The sequence below is a fragment of the Equus caballus genome, chromosome 19 (assembly GCF_041296265.1).
Source record: "Equus caballus isolate H_3958 breed thoroughbred chromosome 19, TB-T2T, whole genome shotgun sequence".
NCBI lineage: Eukaryota > Metazoa > Chordata > Mammalia > Perissodactyla > Equidae > Equus > Equus caballus.
In genome coordinates, this window is record NC_091702.1 from 41,387,438 (window position 1) to 41,414,993 (window position 27,556).

The following is a 27,556-nucleotide window of genomic DNA, read 5'->3' on the forward strand; positions in this document are numbered from 1 at the left end:
ACTGTTATCATTGGGATAAGTAACTTCTACAAGTTTCTATGGCTGGCAAAGGCCACACGGCAAATATTACATTTTTTTCCCCACTAAGGTTGATGGCTTCTCCAAAAGCAGCAGGGAGCAGCTCCAATGGCAGCTCACTGCTACTGTTCTATAGGCAATGGTTCTTAACTAGGAACAGTCTTCAGAACTAGGCATGTGGAAATGCTCAGGTCCATTCCAGAACATTCCAATTACTCAGTGTGTCTGAGGGAAAAATCCAGGAGTGACTATTTTGAATGTTCATAAGGTGATTCTCTTTTTACAGCTAATATTTAAAATTGCTTTGGCACTCTCAAGCAACGATACTTAGTGTTTACCACTTTAACAGCAATAAAAATGGAATCCTAATTTAGTAATTATATAACTTGAAGCCTCTACAAAAAATAAATTTTAAGGGATTACTCCAATTTGTCCTACCCAAATTTGTCACTGTCTCATCTTTATCCACCTAGTAAAGTTAAATTTCCGTTTGTCTGTCACTCCATCCCTCAAGTACCACCGGATAGAAGTGTCAGCAAGTTAGGTGATACTTCAGATACTCCGACAGGCCATGAGGGGCACTCAAAGTTCACTTTGAGACTAACCCTCAAAGAAAAAAGAAGCCAAACTCAGATCTGGGGATCAGACTGCTTCTAACTTTTACGTAAATTTTGCAAAGGTACAAAGTTGCAGGTGGGATTCATTCTAAAATGGTTAGTGAGTATTCAAATAACACCAGTGAGTTAATGAATAAGTGAATAAAAGTTATGAAATAAAAAAACCTCTTCAATTTTACATAGCACTGGAATGAATTCCTTTCTATCTAGAACGTTTTCAAGATACTCATAATATAATCCAAAAAAAATACTTACTTTAAGAAATCAAAATTGTGAAGCGTATCATCCCAGAAGTATCTTACACTATGGTGGGTGAAATAACGAATCTGTTGAACACACATAAATGTTACATCAAAAAACATTATCATCATTTATTAATAATCAAGTTTACTAACACAAATCTATCATATATAATACCACATATATTAAAATTAAAATGATCACATGTGACATGTAATCTGTTTCTTCTAAAAATACCTAAATTGTATTTTATATGGTGATAGGTATTTTTATGAACATAAATTTATCTCAAGCAAAAATAACTGCAAGCACAAAATTATAGGCTATCCATGACAGCATAAAATCTAACAACTCAATTTTAAAGAAACAATACCTGTTGTGATTGAGTCTGTGAATATCTACTCATCTCATGTCTGTTCTCTTCAGGCAGATTTTCAGTTAAATGAACAGCATGGCCATTTGAAACTTTATTGACTATAGATTTTGGACTCGAAAATGGGTGGGTTTCCAAAGAAAGAAAGCGAATTTTTGCACAAAACCACCTTTTGAATTCATCCTTAGAAAAGAGAAAGCGATAAAAGAATTAACTATGTCTATTTTATAACAGCCTATATACTCTTATTTGATTTCCATTCTTTACATATTATTTATGCATCTCTAATTGAGAGAGCATCACTTCCTACTCACTAAATATTAAACCATTTCATGAAAATGCATAAATTCAAATGTGAAGTGCTTTCCATTGCTCATCATTTTTAGGACATACTTCAGTAATACAAAGTCCTGTAAAAGATCATGAGTCGTTTCTTAATTTACCCATCTACATACTAAGACTAAATATTAAAGCCTCTTATGAAATGCTCTCAATTAGGATTTTAAAAACAAAAATCAACCAACCTGGGGTACAGCAGCATCAGAGAATTGACAGAGAGCTGGTCTAGAGATACAGTCCTAACTGCCCAGTGACCTTGACAGACAAGCATTGTACTTCTCAGTGCATCGAAGAAATGAGTGGATTTGATCATCTTTAAGATTCCTTTACACTCTTTTCACTTTGAACACAGATGCTTTAGAAATACTAGGATTAGTAATCCTCATTAAATCCTAGCAATGATGTTCTGTTCTGACATGATTTTGAACAAAGTACACTACAGACATTATTTTACTCCTCAGACAAATCTGCTACACAAACACCCGGACTTACAGTAGTCCTCAGCAGCACCACTTCACAGTCTTTAATTGCAGCTCTAATACAGGTCGCCTTTACCCGCCACTCAGGCAACCAGTAAAGGAGCAGAAGGAGAAAGCCGCCAGTGCAAACCACTCCTACGGAAACTATGGCAAGCTTCCAGCGACTCAAATTATAGCCGTAAATCTCCTGTAAGGACACAGTGATCACATAATTAAATATCAAGTGATATGAGAGATAAATAAGTTCCAAAGTTCTTTGTTTGCCAGATGTGAATTACTATCTTGTCATATATACTGCAAATATTTTCCCAACCCATAATTTACCTTTAAATTTTGTTTCTGGCAAGCTCATTGTCAAAGTTGTATTTTTAAGTAGTTAAATACATTGTTATTTACATGTCATGGTTTTACATTTGATTTTATGCTTAGTAAGTCCTTTCCTGCTGACTTAATATATTCATATTTAGTATATTTTCCTAGAATGTTTATAATTTCATTTTTACATTTGCCTTTTTACTTCTTCTAGAATTTATCTTATTATAAGGTAGGATTTGTTTTTAATAAACTTTTAATTTTGGAATAATTTTAGATTTACAGAAGTTACAAAAATATTAAGATTTCTTGTATACCTTTTGTCTATTTCTCCTAACGTTAACACCTTGATACATTTGTCAAAATGAAGAGACTAACAATGGTACACTACTATTAACCGAACTTTGTCTTTATCAGGATTTCACCAGTTTTTCTCTCCACTGTCTTATTTCTGTTCTGGGATACAATCCAGAATATCACATTGCACTCAGATGAGGTAGGTTTTAACCTTATTTTGTTTCCAAATGATTAGCTAATTGTCCCCATACCACTGTGACTAATCAATTTGAACTCCTGATCCAAACTATTTCAACTGTTTCAGTTACGCCGCCCCCAACAAGGGTTGCAAGATTTTGCAAATGAAAATGAGCAAGGGCTAGCTAGAGGGCCCAGTTAAATTTAAATTTCAAATAAAAAACCAATATTTTTTTGTTTGTCCTATGAAATATATTCCTTGAGTATTTGAAATTCACATTTAACAGGATGTCTTATATTTTACCCAATAATCCTATCTCCCCCCAACACACAGAAAAAGACTGGAGAATTTTTTTTAGTAAGCCGATATTAAATGTCTTTATAAGTCAAAATCAGAAATCCTTTATTTGGGATTACAATTAAGCATTAGCTAACTTAACTTCTTAAATTAACAAATGAAAAAAACATACTTCTTTCCTCTAAGTTTTAACAGTTCACAAGTGAAACAGGAATTATACTAAAACCAACAGACAGAGATGTTACATAATCTCAATTCAAAAACAGAGGATGAAGAAAACATTAATTTATCTGGGTTTTTTTTAATGTACTTTCTACTTCCCTAGATAAATAAATTGCAGAGATAAACTCTTCACGCTTTACAAGTAAATTATAAAAGCTAGTCACCATTTCATCTTCTTGACCCTGGTTGATAGTCTTCCTTCCTTCTTTGTCCATATCTACAGTGGTTTCAAAGGCCTTGTGCTTCAGAACAGTTGAGGACAACTGAGGGAACAGAGGAACAAATGCTAGGGAGTTATTTTGTATCTTAGTAGACTATATAACTTCACACTATCAGATTTCTTGTGGTGATAGAGGCATCAAGGTTTAACTGGTATTTAAGTAGTCACTAAAAAAGAGCTAGTTGATCCTGACGACATTTTCAGTGGTGTGCCAGATCTTGAGCCTGCATTACTTACTATCACAAAACTTGACCTATTTCATTAATTTATACTAGCAATAGCCTTGCTACAAAACAATTTAAATGCTGAGAGAAACTACTACAGAATCTTCCTTTGTCATTCCCCAGACTCAGAGAAGTAGCCTAGCTTAACAATCTTGAGCTAAAAGTACTCGACATTACTCAATTTACTGCTTGAAGTCACGTGAAGAAGTAAAGCACCAGCAAAGAAACCAACACAAAACCTTTCAGGGATCATCCAACCAATATTCACTAAGCACCCAGGACACACATGGCAATCCCTGGCCAAGAGTCGATCCCTACAGCTGGCGCACCCTATTGGAGATCACTCAACTGACTCCCCCACTCTGAGCCTAAGTCTGGTAAGCATCTCCCGATTGCTGCTGATGCCTGTGATGCTTGGCTAGGGGAAAACTCACTGAGCTCACTGACAACTTTTCCTGTTTTAAAAAAAAAGAGATTAATTTCAAATATGAGACATTCACACATATTAAAGAGATCTTCAAAATGCAAAACAATGCCAGATTTCTTGTGAATTTTTTGTTTTTGGAAAAAATTTTTCAAAAATGTTATTTAATGTAATAAGTTTTACTACTGTTATGTCTTATCAAATTAATATTCTTTAAGATATATCAGTCTTAACTAATATAGTATCAATAGATATAACCCACATCAACAAAAGCTCTTTAGACTTCACAATAATTTTCAAGAATGTAGAACGATCTGAGCCCAGAGAGTTTGAGAGCCACTGTTTTAGACCAAGATGATCTCTGTAGAACAAATTGGGAATGTTACCTTCCTTGTTCCAGATACCACACCTCTACTCATCTATCCAGTGTGGAGCACAGGCCTGACACACGACCGACACTCAAAAATTAACTGTTCAATGAATGACCTGATGAAGAATTTGTGCTAAGACAGCAATGGCTATTTAATGTTTACATGGTATGAATTACTAGCCAAGTAAAACCCAACTGCAGGATTTCAAACTAATCCCATATATAAGACTACTGAAATCTCTTGATTTACATCATCAACAAAATAACCAACAAAAAATATTGATGCCTCCTGCACCGGCACCCAGAGCTTCTCTACCTTCCAGCAGCCCCAGAGATGGGGTCAAAACTAGGTAAGGCCTGGGCTTTCCAAAGAAATAAAACGAAGGAGATTGAATACAGAAAGAAAAAGAAAATGGACTTGGTGCCATACTGGAAAAAAGCCTTGGAGGTCTCTGGTCCAACCTCTCTAAAACAAGCCACATTATCATACAAAACCCTTTGGGCAATTCAGTAACAATTTCTTCTCTAGGGTAGTGTTACAGCCCTGAAGCATAGTACTCAAGTTGTCCATCATGGTAAGACTGATTCATCAAGCCAATATGACTTGAGGTAGCAGTTATTCTCCAGGACCATAACAGCTGCTACAGACTACGGGGAGAATGAGCAAGGCCAACTCCTTCCCTATAGAAAAGATCAGCTGTTGTTGTCTGAATGTACAAGTTACAGCCCGATCCTGCAAGGCATTAAATGTCCACGTGCCTACCTTGCAGAGGTAAGGCAAAGGCACCCTGCCTGACACTGTCCCCACTAAAGAATACCAGTCTGGGGTTCTTAACCTTTAGTCTGTGGCTCTTCGCTATGTTCTGGACTGAATCTCAGAATCATCACTCAGGATTCATTGGAGTCATTTTTGATAACCAAATACAGTAAGGCACTGCATAATGCCATTTCAGTCAATGACACATTGCATATATGACAGTGGTCCCATAAGATCAGTACCACGTAGCCTAGGTGTGTAGTAGGCTACAAGATCTAGGTTTGTGTAAGTATACCCTGTGATGTTTGCACAACAACGAAATTGCCTGTATACCTGTCATTAAGCGATGCATGACTATACAAGTAATTGTGATCCTATTTCCCAACACCACCACCTAAAATATGTTTCTTAAGGGGAGAAACTACTTCAAATTCTCATATGGAGAGACTTCCACTTCCAATCAAGATGGAAAAACAGGGACCTGATCTGCTTTCCTACCTAAAACAACAATCAAATGGACCAGATATATAAAACGATAGTTTTCAAGTAACTGGACATAAGACAATGAAGTAAACTAATACAGAAACGGGAAGCAAATTAGGTGAGCTCTACAGCTGACCCAGCTTACAAACTGAAGAGTTTGCAGGCTTGCAAAAAAGAGAGGACAGGAAACCCAGGGGGAGCACAACAGTCTCCCTGAGTTGGAGAGATGAAGCTGGGAGTCTAGGGAGGCACCAGAGCAAGCAGGTTTGCAAGGCAGATTACCAGAAGAGAGATCTGTACAGAGAAAGCACACCGAACATCTGCAAGATGGTCCCCCTCAAGTCTTCAGCTGAGTACTATGAGCACTTGTATGTGAGGAAACAACCAGAGGCCAGGGAACTAACCATCCAAAAGGATTAAGAAGGAAAAAACCATCAGGGCTCAGACAGGGCTACGATGAGTGCCTGTTCCCACCAACCACAGTGGAAAACCTCCTTAGTCACAAGGAATCAGGGAGTATATTAACAAGGGTTTTGTTTCAGTAATGGGATCAAATTAGCCCTAAACTGAAAATTAATCTGGTCCTGCCTATTAAAGCTTTAAAATAAGACCTGAAAGAATAAAATTGTTTCCAAGTAACTTAGCTGCTTCATAGAACAAAGTTCAAGGATATTTACAGGAATATAAAGTATCTAGTCCCAATGAGTCAGTGTCTGACATCCAATTACAACTTAACGGGCATGCAAAGAAGCAAGAAAATACAGCCCATAATGAGAAAAAAAAATCAATAGAAAAGGACCCAGAAGAAAGATAACTGAATTGGTAGATAAGGACATTAAAATAGCTGCTGTAACTGTAGTCCATATGTTCAAAAAGCAAAGGGAAAGACTGAACATGTTAAGCCAGAGACATGAAAGACATGAAAAAGAACCAAATTGAACGTCAGAGAAAAAGTACAACATCTGAGATGAAAAATATACTAGATGGGATTAAAAGCAGGTTAAACACTGCAGAAGAATCAATGAACCTGAAGACACAGTAAGAGAAACATCCAAAATGAAAAACAGAGAAAACAGACTGGTGAAAAAAAATAAATAAATAACAGCATCAGTAGCTATAAGACAACTTCAAGCACCCTAATATACATGTAGGGTGGGAGGGAACAAAAAATATTTAATAATATAATGACCAAAAATGTTTCCAAGTAGATGAAAAAACTATAAGCCCACAGATCCAAGAAGCCCAACTAAAGAGTAAGCAAGGAAACATTAAGAAATTACACCAAGGCATGTCATCATGAAACTGCTCACAACCAGTGACCAAAAAAAAATCTTAAAGGAGCCAGAGAAAAGAGATGCGCTATATCCTAAGGAGATAGATAGGAATGACATCAGATTTCCTGCTAAAAACAATGCAGGTAACGAGAGCAGAGCAACAACTTTGAAGTGGGGCCACATCTTTGAAGTACAGAGAAAAAGAAACTATTCAGAGAATTCTACACCTAGCAAAAATAATCTTCCAAAATCAAAGGTGAAATAAAAGACTTTTTCAGACACAAAAGCTGAAAAAATTTCATCATGAGCAAACCTACATCATAAAAAAAAACATTAAGAAAAGTCCTCAAGTAGAAAGATAACTCATGGAAATATGGATCTCCACAAAAGAATGAAGATCACCAGAAATGGTAACTATATGTAAATACACAAAACAATAGGATAAAGAATAAGGAGAAGAGGAAGTATACTTTTTGCAAGGTTTTTTGTTTTGTTTTGTTTTGTTTTAATGAGGAAGATTAGCCCTGAGCAATCATCTATGCCAATCTTCCTCTATTTTGTATGTGAGATGCCAGCACAGCATAGCTTGATGACCAGTATGTAGGTCTGCGCCCGGGATCCAAACTCACAAACTTCAGGCCACCAAAGTGGAGCAGGTGAACTTAACACTATGCCCCCGGGCCCCTCTTGCAAGGTTCTTACACTCTACTTGAAGCAGTTTAATATCACTAGAAGGAAGACTGTGTAATAAGTCAGAGATGTGTATTATAAACTCTAAAGCAATGACCAAAATAAAACAGTCATAACTAAAAAATCAATCAACCAACCAACAAAGGCTATTATATAGAACCATAAAAAGTTCAATTGACGTAACAGGAAAAGAAAGAAAAAGGAAACAAAAAAGAGATGAGACAAATAGAAAACAAACAGCAATATGGTTGATTTAAACCTGACTATATCAAAAATCATATTAAATGTAAATGGTCTAAACAGCAATTAAATGGCAGAGACTGTGGTTCTATTTGGTGGGGGAGGTGAGGAAGAGTGGCCCTGAGCCAACATGCAGGCCAATTTCCTCCACTTTGCATGTGGGACACTGCCAAAGCATGGCTTGATGAGTGCCGTGTAGGTCCACACCCAGGATCCAAACTGGTGAACCCCGGGCCGCCAAGGGGAGCATGAGAACTCAACCACTAAGCCAGACAGGTCCTGTGGTTATATTTTTAAAAAGCAAGACTACAGGTATACACTGACTGTAAGAATGCAACTTACACAAGTAGGTTAAAAGTAAAAGTAAGAAAGATATACCATGCAAACACTCTGCAAAATAAAGCTAGAATGATTATTAACATCAGACAAAACAGATTCCAAAGCAAAAAATATCAACCAGGGATAAAGCCATTTCATAATGACTGGTCAATTCATAAAGATACAATAATCCTGAACATGTATACATTTAACAGACCTTCAAAATACATGAGGTAGACACTGATGAAACCTAAAGGAGACAGAGAAATTCACAATTCTTGTTGGAGATATCATTTAAATACTGCTCTTTCAATAAGTGATAGAACAAGTAAATTTAAAAATACCAGGTAGGACATAGAAGATCTAAACAACATTATCAATCAAGAGGTCTCAGCTGATATTTGCAGAACACTCACTCAACCAAAGCAAAATATACATTCTTTTAACATGTTAACAGAACATTTACCAAGAAAGACCATGTTCTGGAACATAAAAAGATTCATATCATACAAAGTGTGTTCTGAACACAATGGAAATAAATTAGAAATCAGTAACAGAAAGTAGGAAAGCCTTATTATATTTGAAAACAAAATAATGCAGTTCTAAAAAATTCATGAATCAAAGAAATCAACAGAGAAAATAGAAAGTATTCTCAACTGAACAAAAATGAAGACATATCAAAATTTGTGGGATGCTGCTAAAACAGCCCTTAGAAAATTTGCAGCACTAAATCCCAGTATCAGAAGAGAAGAAAGGTCTCAAAATCAAGACTTCAGCTATCACCTTAAGATATTAGAAAAAGAACAGCAAATCACATCCATAGTAATCACTAAATAGAAATAACTAAATTCAGAAGAAATCAATGAAATAAAAAACAGAAAAATCAATGAAACCAAAAGTTGGTTCTTTGAGATCAATAAAATTGATCATTTCTAGTTAGACTCAAATTACCAATACCAGGAATAAGAGAGAAGACATCACTACAGATTCTCCAGGTATCAGAAGGATAACCAAGGAACTTAATTAACAACTTTACACTAATGCCATCAACTTTTCTACAGGTTTGAACTTACTTCCAAACAAAATTTAAAAATTTTAAATCCTATCTTTATTGGTCAGGGGATGTCATAAGTTGGTAACTGCTAAAGCCGAGAGATAAGTACACGAGAGTATACCGAGAGATAAGTACACGAGAGTTCACTATACTAATCTACTTTTTAGTATGTAGAAATTGACTACAATAGAAAGTTGTTTAAAATAAGTAAAAGCCACCCACCTGAAGATTTTAGGAGAAGAAAATTTTCAGAAGACATTCATTCCTGGCACCAGGCCACAAATCTTGAGAACTCTGCCTCTATATAAGTCCACTGACTCAACCTATTATGTACCAGGCTTTATCCATAAACTCTTACTGCTGGGCTCTGAATGTAACTCTTGACTCTGTCTTTCATCCATTGCCCAGAAATATAGATCTACTTTCCCACTTTTGTAAATACTAATTTTTCAATGTAGAATGTATTAGCAGATAAAAGGCACACTTTCTATAATTTTAGAAAAGGAATTACTACTAAAATTCAATGTTTTCATTAAGTCCATGTACTTATAACTATTTAAAACTTTTTCCCCAAATCTTACCTCTTGACAGAGTTCACCTTAGTCTAACATACCTATATTCTCATTTCATCTTCTACAGTTCAAAACTGATCAGAGGAAAAAATACTCCAATTAATTATTTTTAAGTGAGTTATTATACACGGTGCATCAACTATAACAATGTATTTTCTACAATTCTTGACCATATTATCTCATTATTCTCTTTACGAGTACTATTTCTCTGAAATTTAGCTTTCTTTTAAGGCAAAATTCTTACATCTTACCAAATTTTACCAAAGTTGAAATATTAAAAATAAATGAGTTAAATAAAAACTTGCTCTAAAAACCACCAATTACTATTCTCTTTAAACATACCTCATAGGAAATTACCCAAGAATTCATCTTTCAGACAAAGGTTTAGTAAAATCCAATGAAACCATTGTAACAGCTTACATTTAAAACACATATATTGTAAATGCGTATTTAAATTTCAAAAACATACACAAAAATAGAAAGCCCTTCTGACTTTCTATGACTCCATGAAGATAAAAACCTATGTAAACATATTTTAAAATATATTGCTTACCAAGATGAAAACACATATTAAAGACTATCCTACCATATATCTAATTAGACACCTGAAGCATTAATATCACACGCCTAAAATCCATTTAACTTACAGAAATATAACTTCAGTGGTTTGCTGAAGTGCATGTGTTTTCTAATCAAGTCAATTTCTAGATCATAGAAAACAAACTAAAGAAATTTTTCTTACCAAGAGCACTATATCATCATTCTCCCAAATGCTGATATTAGCAGAGCTTTCAAAAGCTGCCTCTTAACAATAAAAATAAAATAAACCAAGCATAAAAATCCATTCAAATGAGAACCTTCTGCCAAATATTTGTTTTGGTTCTTTTTGAACTGCTTTCAAAACCATTAAGACATTAAAATTTAGGATTTTTTAATTCCCCAATTTTAAATAGGTTTTCAGAAGATATACCCTTCTGCTTAACTGCCTGCCACTGGTAGAGCTCCTATTTTGTGAATAAATCACATCCAGCTAGCACACTGAAGTCCCAATTCCAAAGCGCATGCCTGAGCCTTGATGTTATCTGAAGAGCAAGAAGCTTATAGGCTATTGTGCTTAACCAAACCCTTCCTTGCATTTACAATGAACTTGATTTTTTTGTCTGAGTAAAAACAGCAGCACAGGACAAAGTGAAACTATCAGGAACAAATCTAATTCTAATTTTTGAAAGTTTACTTTTTTTTTTCCACATTATATAATTACTAAGAACCATTTAAAGTATAGTCTTTAATCTAGGATAAGAGTTGGTCAGATCTCATTTCCTAAAACAAGATGAGCTGGCCTCAACAGGAACAGAAATCCCCTAAGCCATCTTTGCTTCAAACCTGAGTTTCTCATGAGCTCTAACAAGAGTATTTCAATGGTCTGTGTGTGGAGGGTTTTCTTCGAGGATATTCTATGTATGCACCTCGAATTTCAAAGTAGGTAATTTCACAAGGTGATTTCAGAGAATGACCTGTAACTCAAGTAAAACTTCAAGCAATGCAATTATGAATAATACATTTTTAATTTAACTTTTTACTTCAGTATTTGCCAATTTCAGCAAGATTGAAGTAAAAAACTAAAATTAAAAATGTATTACTGAAAATTCACAAAACTAAGTAATTATAAAAGAAACCCTCAAACAATTTTTTTATGTTTGTAATACACACTTCTGGAGTTCTAAAAATTAAAACTGCCCTAAGACTTTTGGGCCACCTTGTATGGCTGAAGGACAAAGGGCATCACCCCACTTTGTTTTGTAGTTCTAGATTTTTACCCGAGAATTAAACATACCTACCCACATTAAATAAAGATTTGATAAACCTATCTTTAAGGAGCACTCAGTAAAGGGCGTTTTAAAGATCCTGAAGCACAAACAGCACAGCCAGCATCCTGACTATTATTTCGCTGTCAAATCTGCAGCATTCAAAGCAACTAAGATGACCTTCTGCAATTCAAAAGCATTTCTACCTTTACAACTGAAATAGAAAGAGCCCTAACACATAGAAAATCCTAACTCTACTCACTGAACAACCTCAATTTTAATATCGACACACAATTGTGTAAAAAGAATGAAAAAGAAAAATCTCAATCTCCCAACTACAGTAACTAAACTGTGACAAAACTTTGAGGGCAAAACTTAACACTTCAAGTCAGCTCCTAACAATAAGAATGACATAATATAATTTAATGAATACATGGAAATTTTACAAGGATCCCAGCTAAATTTTAACAAAGCTCTACTGAATACCCATTTTATCACTTCCCATCTTAAACTTTCTCTTATAATACATGCTTTTGTTTCTGTGTTTAGGCTTAAGGAAGACCATTGTATCCAATATACACCGAACCAAGACTGTATTTACATTTGTGAAGTGCAGTCTTTGTATAATTTTACCTTTTTGTATGTTACAAAAATATGATAGATGTAACAAAATAAGTTATAATTAGGAGAGATAATGTAATTATCTTAGGATCAACAGTAAGAAAATTAAGTTATAACTGACCCTGCATTACAGAATACTTGCACACATTTTTATCACTTTTATTACATACATTATTTAAAGAAAGAAATCAACCCTCTTATTCAGAGAAACTCCATGTGGTAAAACTGTCATCATCAGACAAAAATGTGGCTTTGACTATTACAATCAACCATACAGTAGTTAATTAGTAAAAAATGGGAAAAGGTACCCTAAGACTGACAAATTGCATCTTTTTTTATTTTCTCTTTATAAGAAAGCAATTGTATTAAAAATCATTTACATACAACAAAATAAACAGTTTGCATTTTTTAAATATTTACTTATATGAATGACAGATTTCCTTTCATTCATGAACGCTACTTTGATCTTAAAACTTTTATACTTCCACTTAAATATTCCTCATGTATGTCACTTTTCAAAATTCCATATTCAAGGACTGAGAGTTGAGAAAGTGTTATAAATTGCTGGATTGATTTCAAAATCTCACCACCTATTATGAAAAAGGCTGCAGCAGGCAACAGAAAATAGCGGACAGGATCGCTGTGTTTAAGACCAGTCCTACAGACTGAATATTCAAAACTGGCAGAACCAAAAAGGCCTAGAAAGAAAACTGGCACCTACCCCTAAATTAATCAAAAGCCAAATTTATCAATAAATTGGTGACAGTGGCTATCAGTGGTGACAGTGTGTTGGGATGGCAGGGGAGAGAAACTTTAGTACTTGCTGAATGCTTCTGCCACTTAACATGCAATACTTTAAAAGAGTTGAAGAAAGAAAGGAAAGGAAGGAGGAAGGCTGAGAGTCTGTATAAACTGCTAACTCTGCAACACACTGCGAGCCTTGGGTCTCAAATTACAGGAAGCTCGAAAGCACTTCACGGTGCCCTGTCAGACCAGCTCTTTGCTTGGACTTCACTCTTAAATTATTTTACCCCAGGCAAGATAAAGTAGTCATTCTGAGGGCTCCTTTTTTTTTTTTTTTTAAGATTGGCACCTGAGCTAACAACTGTTGCCAATCTTTATTTTTTTCCTTTCTTTCTGCTTTTTCTCCCCAAATCCCCCCAGTACATAGTTGTATACTTTAGCTGTGGGTCCTTCTAGTTGTGGCATGTGGGACGACGCCTCAACACGGCCTGATGAGTGGTGCCGTGTCCTTGCCCAGGATCTGAACCAGCGAAACCCTGGGCCGCCGCAGCGGAGCGTGAGAACTTAACCTCTCGGCCACGGGACCAGCCCTTGAGGGCTCCTTTGACAAGCACATTTCTACTAAGCTGCAGCTGATCATATTTATTTTTGTATCTTCTCCACAGCTTGGCTCCACTGAGGAAAAGTACTAGCCAGAGACACAGCCTAAGTACAGCAAATTTTAAACTGTTGTACCAACCTAACTCATCGGTAAGCATTAAGTGACCACATATGCCACGTTTATTATTACTACATTAGGAACAGTAGGAGATAGACAACTTTACCCGAAAACACACACAAAAAAATAACCAAATTAAAAGAACAGAGAACTCAAGAGTCAGTTTTAACTTGTCCTTAAATGACAATTAATTCAACATGAACTATTTTGCAAGTTCCTTCAGCTGTTCTGGTTTCAACTTCTTCTCCACTAAAATGAGGCAGTTGTAATAATTCATATGAAACATTCCACCCATGAAAGTCTTTGACCTACAAAAATACTACCTTGCTTGTAGCCTGCTGCTGTACTCTTTCACCACTAAGCGGCGTTCCAACATTAGCAAGGAAAGAGGCTGGCAGTTTCACAAGCCTTGATAGAGCAGCTGCTGATCAAGAGTGACGAAAGATGAGAAGTTATATATAAGATTTTACTTTTGTACCTCCAGAGATACTAACACGGGAAAGTAATAGTTGCCTATACAATTGTCTCTGTTTCATGTGTCTCAATGGAAAAATATGACATGCAAAAAAAACCACAAAACAAAAGATAATGGGGAGGGGATAAGGCAGGCATATTATTACTCCCTTTATAAAGATTACTCCCAAAATCACAATTGTGTGAAAGTAGAATTTAGGGATCTAACAATGTCGTGGAGCAGGGGAGGGGAGAACAGTAACAGTTAAAGAGCATGTGAACCTATTAGAGAACAAGCTGAGGTAAAGTGTAAGATTATGTACTTAAACATTACTTACCCATTAAACTGGCCAAAACAAAAGACAAGGAGCAACTCCTACACACCACTGTTAAGAGTGAATCTGCACCACCTTTTTGGAAAACCAACTGACAGTATACTAAAGTTTGAAACCCCCACATACTGTGATCAAACAATCCCAATTAGAAATCCATGCCATATGTACCTGTACATGAATGTTACTATTAACGGTTTCTTCCCATTCGTCCGTATTGTTAGACTTAAGAAATTTAGAATAAAAATGCTGTGTTTTAATTTGGGAGTGAGAGTGGGTACTTACAGGCAAAAAATCCTAACTGAAACAAGTAAGAGTATTTTAAAACAATCACAAAAGATATTGTGTGACATGGGCATTTAACAATAGGAATTGACAGATCAGAGTTCTAATTAACAGCTTGCATAAACAAGTCAAATTGACAAGTGAGCCTGAAATTCCAAACTAAAAGTTACACTTTTAAGCTCAGAGGCAAAGTAAGGGGTTTGTTAAGTAATATATAAATGAATGTTTCTTCCATTTTAATGCAAATTAGTGACTATTTCTTCTAAACTGTAACGCTGTTAAATCAAATCCCCAATAACTTGTTTTGTTATTTCAATCAGTAATTTAAAAGATGTTCTATGAAATCTAAACACTCCTGAATTCTGACTCATATTTTCCACATTTTAGCAGAGCTAAACTCGGGGTGCAGGCAGGATGAAACCTCACTGTTGCAAATGGTAGGTGACTGTCGTGATGTGGTGGTCACTGCAGGCACATGCTCAAAGCTGGTCTCAACTGGTCATAGGACTGTCATTTCAGTTGAGTCAAGTGCATAGTTGGTAGTACGAGGTGAGTTTTAAATTGTTGATTAAAAGCACTCAAAAAGATTACACTGTAGCTCCACGTTGAAACAAAAAGTAATAGTGTGCACAGAAAGGTTCCAAAATAGAGCAGCAAAGTGGAGAGGACGAGCTAGGATAAGAACCGGGTGGGGGAGGGGGGAGAATGCAGAAGGAAAAAAGAGAAAAACAAAAGAAAACCTTCCAGAGAATGATATTTTTAAGTCTTCAGTATGTTAAAGACTTACACATAGACCCCAGAGATGTTCATTTTTCTCGTTAACAGCAAATCCAAAAATAATTTTTCTTCATTTACTCAACATGGTTCAGTTCAAGATTATTGCATTACATTTACAAGAAAGCAAAATTAGTTTTATTCATGATCTATACTACAGTATGGTTCACATTTCATTCTTGCAGACATTATGAAGACTCAGCCAAAAACCAACACAAAATCTCTAAGAAACTATTCTGCATAGAAAGTACCATCCGGCAAGTCTACAATTACAACTGATAGGCACTTGATCAGCTTTTTAAAATTACATCAATTAGTCTTTTTCCGCTTTACTCCTTTTTCCCAATTTGAAACTTACCCATGTTGACTCAGCATAGAAAGGAAGTACAAAGCCTTTAACATCTGCATTCAACAAATATTTCAAAAAGACAGCACTGTACAGCTTGTGAAGAGGATAATGGCCTTACTCATGGTACAGTCATCATAGAAATCTGAACTTTCTCATTTCCTATGGTCATTCTGTAATCCACTATTCAGGATTTCTTTTTAAAAAGTCAACGTATTTGGGAACTGTGCCAACCACAATAATAATACCAATCAGAAAAATTGACATTTGTAGAGGCATTTTTAGTTTACAAAACACTTTTACAGGCATTATCTACATTACTTACCATTTTTCAATCAATATTATCTTTTAAAAAAAAGAAAAAAATAACCTTCAGTTAGCCAAGATTAACATTTTTCACTTTGCCTAGAAAGGCAAGCATGGGGTGACTTTATATCAAAAAGGCTTACGAACAAATTTAAGAGTGACATGCAGATTGCACCATCTTTCAAGGGTCTATTTTTCAAAAATTCATTTGAAAGCCAAATGTACTTGAAATACATTCTTTCATAAGGAAAATAGTGACTAGGTTCCCAAAATGGCCCACAAAGGACCTTTCTACCTCCCACAGTTCTGCTAAACTGTACTTCACATTATGCTAGCCTGGGTGGTGGGGCAGGTAGCCAGGTTAACAAGCTTCTACTTCCTCTGCCCACTTCTTAATTATTAATATTCCCCAAGTCTCTGCTTCCTCTGCCCATTTCTTAGTTATTACTATTCTCCGGGCTTCTCTCCTTGTAAGAACATCACCAAGGGCCAACGGTGGCACTCCTGGCCCCTCTGTCTACAGTGGCAACCACCAGTCAGTATTTTCAGCGCTGATCTCTCACAGGTTCCAGACCCACGGATTCAAACATCTCCTATACATGTCTGCAGACAACTAAAATTCAATAGGCACATTTTATCTTTCTTCCAAAATGAATATGATTTGCCTAAAAAGCCACAGGAATCTGGAAGTCATCCTAGGCTCCATGCTGTCACATGTCTTCTATATAAAACTGGGCACTAAGTCTGCCCGCTTCTACCTCTCTCAGATTCACCTCACCATGCCCCGTCTCCCTTGGCATTGCCTCAACTCATGTCTGTATCCCCTCTCTAGTCTCCCTCATTCAAATCAATATACAAATCACACATGATCATCTCTCTCTCTGCTTAAAATTTCAATAGCTTCCTATTGTCTGCAGCAGCATTTCCCAAACTGGTAAAAGAGTCGCTCCAAAATAAAATTTTAAGGAAGGCATCCCTTGCTCCTATAAATTGAAGAAAAATACTGGATTAAACAAAGGTGAGCAGTCCTTTCACTAGCAAGACTTTGAAAAGTCTTACAATGCACAACACTATGTGTTTCCCTACAGCGGGGAATTGAGGTAGAAGAGAGGCCCAGCTGGGCTCCAAGGACAAAGGCACAATTGACCAGAAGACGTAAAGTCCTTCAGAACCTGACCTTGCCTAGCTGTCAACACCATCTGTCGTCCACCGATGGTTATGATTCACCCCTTACCAACTTTACATCCCACCAACACAGAACAAAATTTGCAGGTCGTCAAAGAGCCCTACTGTTTCCTGACTCCATTCCTTTATTATATGGTGTTCCTTCTGCCAAGAATGCCCTTCCCTAACTTAGTCTGGCTGAAGAGCTGCTACTAGTCCTGCCAGACCCTAGCAAAGCATCTTCTCTACTAAGCTTTGATTGTCCCTTTCACCTCCCAGCAGAGGACTTCTCCCGCCTTTGCCCCTCCTCTGTCCGTGTCAGAGCGCTTGTCCCCCAATATTGGACTTACAAACTAAAAACCTTAAAGGTTGGGAAACAGGCCAGCATCCAGAAATGTAGCTGAATAAATGAGACAGGGAAAGACGCGGGGTGTGAGGAAGAGGTAAAATCTTTCCTCTTTTCCTGTGCAAAAGCTCCCACATCTCACCCCTATGCCCCTTTCCTGACACGCCCAATACCCTCTCTCCAGGATCCTTAGTGACCTCACGTAACCCTATACAACCCCCACCACAGCACTATGCTCTTCAGTATCAACTGCTTCCTCTTCCTCTTAATCAAGGGTCTTTCTGTTCAGAAGTTAATACATAAATGAGTTATAGCTTCTCAAAGCTGATAAATCTCTAAGCAACAAAATTTTAAAAAAAGAAGTATGGAGGAGATGTGGGGAGCAGGCACTGCAGATCTACCACCCAGAGAGGCTGGTCCCTCTAAGTTGGAGATTCTTCCTGACTGCCTTACATGAAGAGGTCCCACTTCTTCACTTCATCCACTCCTGCACAGGAGCAGCAGTGGGCACCACTGACAGAGAGAGATGGAGCTGATGCTCCCGCAATCCTATGAATCGCCCATTCTTCCTGGACTGAAAAGCTTTGTTTATCTGTTTTAGAGACCATTTACGGTCAATTTTTCATTATTATGGACAGACAGTCTCACCAACATGTTCACCAATGAACTTAAAACAGTGCCTGTATCCTAGCCAAGCAGTATCTTGAAATCTAACCCCAGACTGTTGCTTTATTTAAGAAAAGGCAAATTAATCAAGAAAACCAAGATGTTGCCCAAGTATCCTAATATTTCAAAATAAACCTGTAAATATTAAATTAGGATTCTAACAAGAATCATTATGGTTTATCACCATTTCTGATTTCACAAAAAGTCATTTGTTTGAATATCATTATCTACATGTGCCAAAGGCCAAAGATTCCAAAGACAAAATTTCTCACCTCAAGGAGCCAAGTCTAGCGGGCTAGAGAGTAAGTAAGCAAATACACATCACACAAATGGCTGAGTACTGCAATCAAGCAGGTAGCATGGGAGCAACGGCAGCAGGGAGAGGAGCAGGGGAGGGGGAGGAGGGCAAAGGACGGAGAAGACTTCAGAGAAGAACTGTCCTTGACCTAAGACCTGAAGGGTGTGAAATCCATCACAAACAAGCAGTAAAAAGAGGGGAAATAACAGAGGGATGGAATCCAAACAAAGAAATTACCATATGCAAAAGTACTAAGGTGAGAAATCCTAGAAAAGGTCACGAATACAAGTTACTCAAACTGGCTGGAGCACAGGGTGGTCTCTGGGGAATGGCTGGAAATGGAGCTTAAAAAGATGGACAGGATCAGATTTTGATGAAGGGGCTTGATTGACATATTAAAGATATGGATTAACTTGTACATGATGGAGTTTCTGAAAACTTTTCAGCTGAAGTGTGACCCAAGGCTACATCAAAGGGTCACATTCCCAAAGAATACAATGTGAACAGTGTCCTCTGGACTTGGGCAATGCAGCAGCACTGGGTTCACCTGCCACACTGTTCACCTCTAAGACGGCAGAACTCATTCATCAACGTACACCCAGCACCTAGCCCTGTGCTCGGCACACACAGGAACCAAAAACAGTACTGAATAGTTAAATGAGCTAACATAATCCTGAGGGCATAACCAAGAGGCCCTAACCAAGCCTCCTTCCTTACTGCCTATAAATCACATCTCATGCATGACAATAATTGGTAGACGCCACGACTTTTCAGGGAGCACGAGGAAGGGTTATTCACTATGGGCTGCATCAGAGACGAGAAAGGATTGAGGGGAAAGACACATTAAGATGCTTCTGAAACTGACTAGATTAAACCATTTATTCTATTCCTCTTCTCACCAAAAACTGAAGAGAAAACAACCATGGCTTAGCTCAAAATTACTCACCAACTAACTCTAAGGCAGTGATAACTATAAAAAGTATATTTTCACATCAAAAGGACTTGTGAAATAAAAATCTACTTAAGAATTGGCTGGGTTAGTCCAGTCTTTCAAATAATTAAGTGCTCCAAACAAAATTAAGCTACTTGCCTGTAGTACTTTAAATTTTACTTAGTAAACTGAATTATATTATTATAATTGGCAAAATTCTTTCTTTGATGCTTGGGAAAATAATAAGGAGAAAAATTCTTAAGAGAAATGTTAGGAAATCATGAACAAAAATAAATTATAAATGAGCTTAGAAAACTGATGGCTTAAGAAGCAAAGGTATAATCTAGAGATGGAAGAAAAATCTCTGGACTACGAAGAGCTAGTGGCTCATATTAAAGAAACCAGTCCAAAGGCCACAGAAGGAAAATAAAATTTCAAGTCTTCTTTCTAAAGAAAAGATGTAGACAAATTTCACTGATCAGTATTTCTAAATGAAAACAAGGTACGTAAAAACACAATTAAACATATTTTTTCATTTTATAAGGTGGCCAGGGAGAAAACCAACAAGTAATAACATAGAGTATGTGGGGAAAAAAAGAAACCACATACATACCCAGAGACACAAAGAAAAGACAAAAATATACATAAAATGTACATTAGAGATACATGAGATTAACACCTTGAGGTTTTTAGGATGTTATTACCAAAGATGAAAAATCGGGGTATTTTTGTTATGAAGAGCCTGCATATAATACTATGTCATTACCACCTGCTGCCCCACTTTAAAAAAGAGCAGTCCTCAGTCACGGCCCCCCACACACACTCACGCCACACTCTCATGACACTCACTCAATCACTCCCTCACTCACCCACACACACGACTTGTTTTGAATATGTTACCTGTTATTAAACTAAAAAATAATAGTAAGTTCCCATTTACTCTTGCCCTCACAATTCCCTAAGGCAGGTTTTATTACCTCCATTCGGCAAAAGAAAAAACTGAAAAAGGTTAAATGACTTGACCCAGACCACATAGCTGGTAAGTGATAAGGCTGGAATTCAAAACCACTCTCCACGGCTCTGAAGCACACGTTTTAAGCAATCCACTATGCCCTCTCCCAGGGCGTGACTGTTAAATCTTTAGCAACCATAACGTTTTTTAAAGACTGGTATTTTCTTACTGTGCTATCCACAGAGTGACGTTTAAGTTTAGATACTTTCAGTTTCATGGAAACCCACTTATACAGTTCTTTTAAAATAACGCAGATCTTGCTAGAAGTAAGGAAGACATTAACTACTAACACTGACAAGTCGCTGAGTTATCTACTCAGAATTTTACAAAGTACCAACAGTCTTCCAATATTCCCAACTTTATTACTCAGCCCTTTAATTATGCTAGTTCTTCATGTGGTACAAACACCCAGTACAACCTAAGAAGAAGCAGATTTTAATAAATATCTAATTTCTCTCTCCATTATTCACACTATGGAGTCACACCATATAAGCATTTAATTACACTCATTCAACTATCTGTGCCGCAAGAAAAAAAGAAAAACAATAGAGAAAAATATTTCAAATAATGGGGGCAAGAAGCCTGCCTTCATATCCTTGTGTCAGCGGGAGAATGCCGTGGGGACTATGAATCTGCCGTCCTCGGTCAATCTGAAGTCCCATTCACCTGTCAAAAGGGACCTCATATACCCAATTATGATCCCAGCTCACCAAAAATGTAACCCATCCTAATAGCTGGAGGAAACACTGGCTGTTGGAACTGAAAGACAATGTCAGTTAACCAATTTTCAAACTTGTACCTTCCTAAAGGACTTTTTCAAGAGTAATTCTGACTACATAAGATTTTTACTGTAAATGAGAATTTAGACCCAAAGCCCCCAAATAAAAGGTGATTTCACTTTTTTCAGCTCGTTAGATCTGAAAGAATTAGGAACCAAAACACTCATCTTTTATATCAAAATAAGTTAACATTATTTTTCATCCTATTTCACAAATGGGAAAAAAACAGAGCAAGAGGGATGCTGTAAAGAAGCCACGCTAGACAGTTATGTGGAACTATTCCATGACTTATTTTAAAATAAGCTAAAAATGTAATCGAAGTCTGTCAAGTAATCAAAAGCAACCCTTAAAAGCTGGTTCTCAGTAGGAAAAAACACCCACCACACTGAGTTTTGACATGTGCCATTACTACAGGGTACAAAAGAAAAGGCAAGAGTGGAACGAATACCCAGCAAGATGAAGCTTCCAAGGCTAGACCCCTCACTAGCGTGTCATCACTCACCACTCCAGACACAAGGCTCCTTTCCTACAAAAAGATGGGACTAGTCTATGGCCCATCGATGACCATCTAGCATCATTATTTTCCAATCTCAATGTCCAACTCACAAATTTCTTTTGGAAGAAGATAAGAAAAACTAAATAAAAAAGGAGTCAATCAATCCAGCTTGCTATCACTGCAGTAGAACTCTCTCTTGTATCAACACTCAACAGTTATACATATTTTTATTCAAAATTTCTGAGAGATTTTACAGACAGCAGCCAGTTCCAAATCATGTAATCAGGAAATCTACTTTACAGTTAACTCATTTTTCCCAGAAATTAATTTCTTACCTAACCTAGTATCTAAGTGTCAAAAGATCATTTAAAAGCAAGATCCAGGGGCTGGCCCCGTGGCCGAGTGGTTGGGTTCGCACGCTCCACTGCAGGCGGCCCAGTGTTTCGTTGGTTCGAATCCTGGGCGCGGACATGGCACTGCTCGTCGGGCCACGCTGGGGCGGCGTCCCACATGCCACAGCTAGAAGAACCCACAACGAAGAATATACAACTATGTACCGGGGGCTTTGGGGAGAAAAAGGAAAAAATAAAATCTTTAAAAAAATAAAAAATAATAAAAAAATAAAAAAGCAAGATCCACAGGGAGTGAGTCAACAAAAGAAAGAAAGAAATTTTGATTAAGCTATTAATTTCTCTACTCTCAAAATTTGACAATCATCAGAAGTTAAGTAAGACTAACAATTATTTCCTTGCTTCTGGCATGTTTCCTGGACTAGTTAAGTGAGTTACTTACAGAAATGGTTTTGATGACTACACATTTACTCTCTCCAAAGGCCAGTTAGCTTCATTTCACACACACTATGTTCCAAAACCAAAGATTAACTCCCCTCAGCTATCTCTTGGATCCAGATTTGACCAGATGAGCTTTAGGGCCCAAGCAGACCAAATTCCATCACTGGAACAAATGTTCCAGTGATCTATCAGGTAGATGTCAGACACCAGGTTATCTTCTTTCAGCATACCGCTGTGAATTGTTTTAAGAGTTTTAAGAATGTTATCTTGAATAAGTGATAAGCTGCTAACTCCTATTCAACCTATGGTCCATTCTCAAGGTCTCTCACTTGTACTTACATAGTTAGTTTACATTACCAAGTATACCAGTGAACAGAATCCGGCTTTAGATAAACCAAGTAACCAAGAGCTTTTGAAATTCTAATTCTGTCTTCCAAGATTTTAAAAATTACAATCTCCTCATAGTCATTCACAAGTATAAAGTTATTATTTCCATCGTCTCCCAGACCACTGGGAGAAAATATAGGATAAAGACAAAGTTTCACAGGATGTCCCCACATCACTGATCACAGCCCATCTCCTGGGACTGCTACTAATCTTAGGAATAAACTATATTCACATTTAAAACCTTATACTCAAGTGGCTACAAAACCCCCATGCTCTACAAGCACAGCTTGATTCAGTACATGAAAGGGAAGGGGAAGGAAATATTTATTACACGCCAGGAAGAGTACCACTTTCTTTACATATGTTGTCAGCTAAGTATTAGCATTCTTTGTTAATGAAAAAAAAAAGATGATGATGATGAGTAGGGAGGTTAAACAACTTACAGTACAAGAGACCTGGAAGACAGCCAGAATCCTAGCTCTGTTACTGTATGTGACAAGAGGTTTCTATTTCTAGGTTTACCACATTAGCTGAATGTGACTTTGACCACTTAACATCTCTGAACCTCAGTTTTCTCATCTGTAAAATGGGGTTTAAATGAGATAATTCACGTCAAGGGTTTAATTCAAAGTCTAGTATACAGTAAGCTTACTCAGTAACTATTAGCAACGGTCAAAGTGAAACAGTTAGTTAAGAAAGTCAGAAATGATTCCCAAGTCCATGTTTTTTCTAATACAATATGCCATAACTGCCAACACACACTTATTATCCATGTAAGAATCCATACTTGAAATATGACATAGATGGAAAACGTGTTACCAAAATGAGATAACTATTAAGGGCTAACTAAACCAACAGAAGTATTTTAGCTCTAATATCTAATAAGCAGAACCAAGTAGAAAACTCATCAGACGGAACTGTTTAGACGTTCAGACTTATATAGCTTTGTTCTAACTACTACGAAACTATTTTTCTACCTGCGGTATTGGCCCCTCCCTCCTGCCCATTTCTCTGCCAACTGCTGGGCCTAAACTGCAGTTTAACGGCTTTTTCCACCCTTGCTTTTACTATTATCAGAAATAATAAGAGAACAGATGCTGGCAGCTCCACCATCAACTTTCTCCCAGAGGCCCCCTCATGCCTTGGCAGCTCGCACTCCAGCAATGGCTGTCCCTCCTGGTCCTCCCTGACCCTATTCAGCCCCAATGGCTCCTGATCTTCTTTTTCCATCACCTATCAGGGTCTTTTCAAGCCACACCAGCTCACTTGATAAGGGTACAGGGCTGGGACCAGGCCAATCCAACTCCTGGTGAAGCTGGGAACAGTGGGCTGACAGGGCCCCAAGGGGAAAGGAAGTGGCCCTGGTTCCACCCACGCCACCCCAGCATCCTGCCTCAACCGCCCTGCTCCCACAGCTGCTGCGTGATGAGTGCTATCACTTACTGTACTCTTTCCAGGGTCTGAGATGGTGCCAGGGGCCCTGGGGTCCCAGCTGGATGATGAGAAGGTGTGCTTGAGTACTACTATGAGGTGCAGAGGAGATGGAAGGGGAAGGTGGTTTCCTTTGTGGTTCCCAAACTTTAGGCTAGGACCCAGGTGCGATATTGAGATTTCTGTGTTAAAGAGAAACCACAGGCCCAAAATGGCGTCACTTGCGCTAAAGCCCACGATACCAAACCTAGATTCAATACCTGACCTAACTGCAGTTTTGAGCTTCCCAAGAAATGCAATCTTAATCAACCAGTCTGGAATTTTCTGGTCAGTACCAATGAGGTAATCTGGCACGTGGAGCCTCTCCATCTCACACAGAAGCAGAAATTTGCATGATAAAACCTTTGCATTCTCTTCCCCCCAAAGAGAAGATGTACTGGCCCGAGATAATCCTTTCTTTCCTTTTGCTAATAATTTCCTTGCCCCACTCTTCTTCCTATAAAAACCTTCCACTTTCTATTAACTCCTCCCAGTATTTCTCTATTTGCTGGATGGGATGCTGCCCGATTCATGAATTGCTTAACAAAACCAATTAGATCTTTAAATTTACTCAGTTGGATTTTGCTTTTTAACATAAGAAATATATACTTGGTCATTCAGACGACCAAAAGATATCTCTCATATATATTTGGTCTTCATTCAGTTCCCGGCTCACAGCTCCCAAAACCCTAGGAGTTTCCTAAGTGTCGACAGTGATAAAGGTATCTTTTGTTATGTGAATGAGGAAGCACCTAAGGACCGGGGCTGGTTGCCAGGAGAACCAACCATGTGATTAGAGGGTTGGAACTTTCAGTCCCACTGCCTGCCCCCCAACTCTGTGAAGGGAAGAGGGGTTGAATCAATCATGCCTCTGTAATGAAGCCTCCATAAAAACCCAAAAGGAGAGGGTTCGGAGAGCTTCGGGGTTGGTGAACTTGTGGCGCACCTGGAGAGAGCGAGCATGGAAGCTCCAAGCCCTTTCCCCATACCTTGCCCTACGCATCTCTTCCACCTGGCTGTTCCTGAGTTATAGCCTTTTATAATAAACAGGTGACCCAATAAGTAAAATGCTTCTCTGAGTTCTGTGCACTGCTCTAGCAAATTAACAGAAACTGAGAAGGGGGTCCTGGTCACTTCTGACCAGAAGTACAGGTAACAAACTGGACTTGTGACTGGTGCCTTAAGTCCAAAGAGGAGGTCATGGGAACTTCCAATTTGCAGCCAGTCAGTTAGAAGCACAGGTACCAGCCTGGGCTTTTGACTGGTGTTGGAAAGTCAGAGGGGCATGCGTAGGGGGTCCTGTAGGAATGAACGCTTAACCGGTGGTATCTGACAAACTCTCTGGGTAGATAGTTTCAGAACTGAGTTGAATTCTAGGACACCTTGCTGGTGTCCAAAAATTCCTTGTTGTACGTGTGGGAACCTCCCCCACCAGCCGGACGCTGAAACTGAGTCTCAGAACACTCAAAGACTACCTATGTACGAATTTATCCTATTTATCTCAAATCAGTTGTGAATTAAAATTTTAATGACCAGACGTACTCCAAATAAAGCTTCCTGGTTGGCCTGGACAAAGGCCTGGCCTCCTACTACATAATTTGAACTCTGCCTTAAAGTGAAGCCTCCATCAACTTGTTTTCAAAATAAACTGCTACTTAATATTTTTTTTTGTAACTGTACTCCTCATAAATTGAGGCAACCAAACAACATCATCACTTTTCCTACCCAATCCCTTGACCAAAAACAAGATTTGCTGTTCTACTGATGTTCAAAAATCTCACTTAACTGTCTCACCCTCACCAGATCTAACAGTGGAAAATGAAAAAAAAAAAAACAAGGATAGTAGCAAAAGTAAACTTCCATAACAACAATCAATAATCAGCTTACTATTTCAAACAACTTCCAGGAACTGATTTGCCTTTAAAAAGGGTTGCACAATGAGAATGGGATGCCCACATAAATTTATTTTGGCAACCATGGCCTATTCAGCAAATCGACAATCTTCCTAGGAAAAGAATGCCACATATATTCCAGCGAAACAAAGTTAACACACGAACTTTGGTAGAGAGGCTGAGTTCTGGCCAAAGGAAGAGGATTTTTAACTAGGTAACTGCCCTTCAAAAGACAATCAAAACAGAATATCTTCACTTTAGCAACAAAGCCTCTAGAAGACAGCGTTCATTTTGCAATAATCTTTAACGTTCCTGCATTTCTTAGATTTTTAAGAAATTCTAACTTCCTGACTCATGAATCTAAAATAGTCATTCCATCTACAAATGTTCTACTCATTTAGTTCAGAATCATGTGTAGGAAACACAGGTTTCTGTTTCTAGGTTTAAGACTTCATATTCATTCATTTTGCACTAATATAACCACTAAATATAGCTCCAAGACACTGACAATTAAAAGTAGTTAATTATGTGAGTGATTCATACCTCCTATGTCCAGATGTTTCTGTCAGATCTTTGGGAAGAAGAAACGATAAACACCTGTCACAAACGCTTTCCAAACTGGGAAGACCCGAACTGAGTTACTGTCAATCCCCAACCTGAGTCCCTCGCCATCCCTCCCCTCGAAAAAAAGAGGTCAGACATCCACCTAACTTTGCGAAGAGAAAAGGGAGGAGGAAAGGCCCTAAAAAACGTGGCCACGCAAGTACTGGAGGAGAGGGCCCTGGGTTTTTCTAGTCCTCACCACCAGATTCAGAGCGAGAACCCTTAGGCAAGTCAGAAGTCACTTTTCCTCTCTGGGCCTCACTTAAGTTTATCTAAAATGCGGTGACTGGCAAGGAGCTCTACGACTCCGCGTCTAAGGACGAACTCGAGATTCCCTCA

At 37.8% G+C, this 27,556-nt stretch overlaps 1 protein-coding gene across 6 annotated transcripts in view; it reads right to left on the reverse strand.

The window, feature by feature from the left end:
* ATP13A3 (ATPase 13A3) overlaps positions 1-27,556 on the reverse strand; it is an 81,626-nt gene that overhangs the window by 53,227 nt on the left and 843 nt on the right. For 2 of the 6 annotated variants that reach the window (XM_070242714.1, XM_070242713.1), the window contains exons 1-5: positions 24,696-24,860; positions 3,537-3,635; positions 2,080-2,253; positions 1,249-1,431; positions 891-961 (exon numbers count right to left, since the gene is read on the reverse strand). In XM_070242714.1, coding sequence (XP_070098815.1) covers positions 891-961; positions 1,249-1,431; positions 2,080-2,253; positions 3,537-3,587 — 479 coding nt within the window. In that variant the 5' untranslated portion in view covers positions 3,588-3,635; positions 24,696-24,860. Of the gene's footprint in view, positions 1-890; positions 962-1,248; positions 1,432-2,079; positions 2,254-3,536; positions 3,636-10,740; positions 11,053-24,695; positions 24,861-27,157; positions 27,187-27,556 lie in introns of those variants that run through there. The other 4 variants (XM_070242716.1, XM_023623520.2, XM_070242715.1 and 1 more) reach the window with 4 other exon arrangements.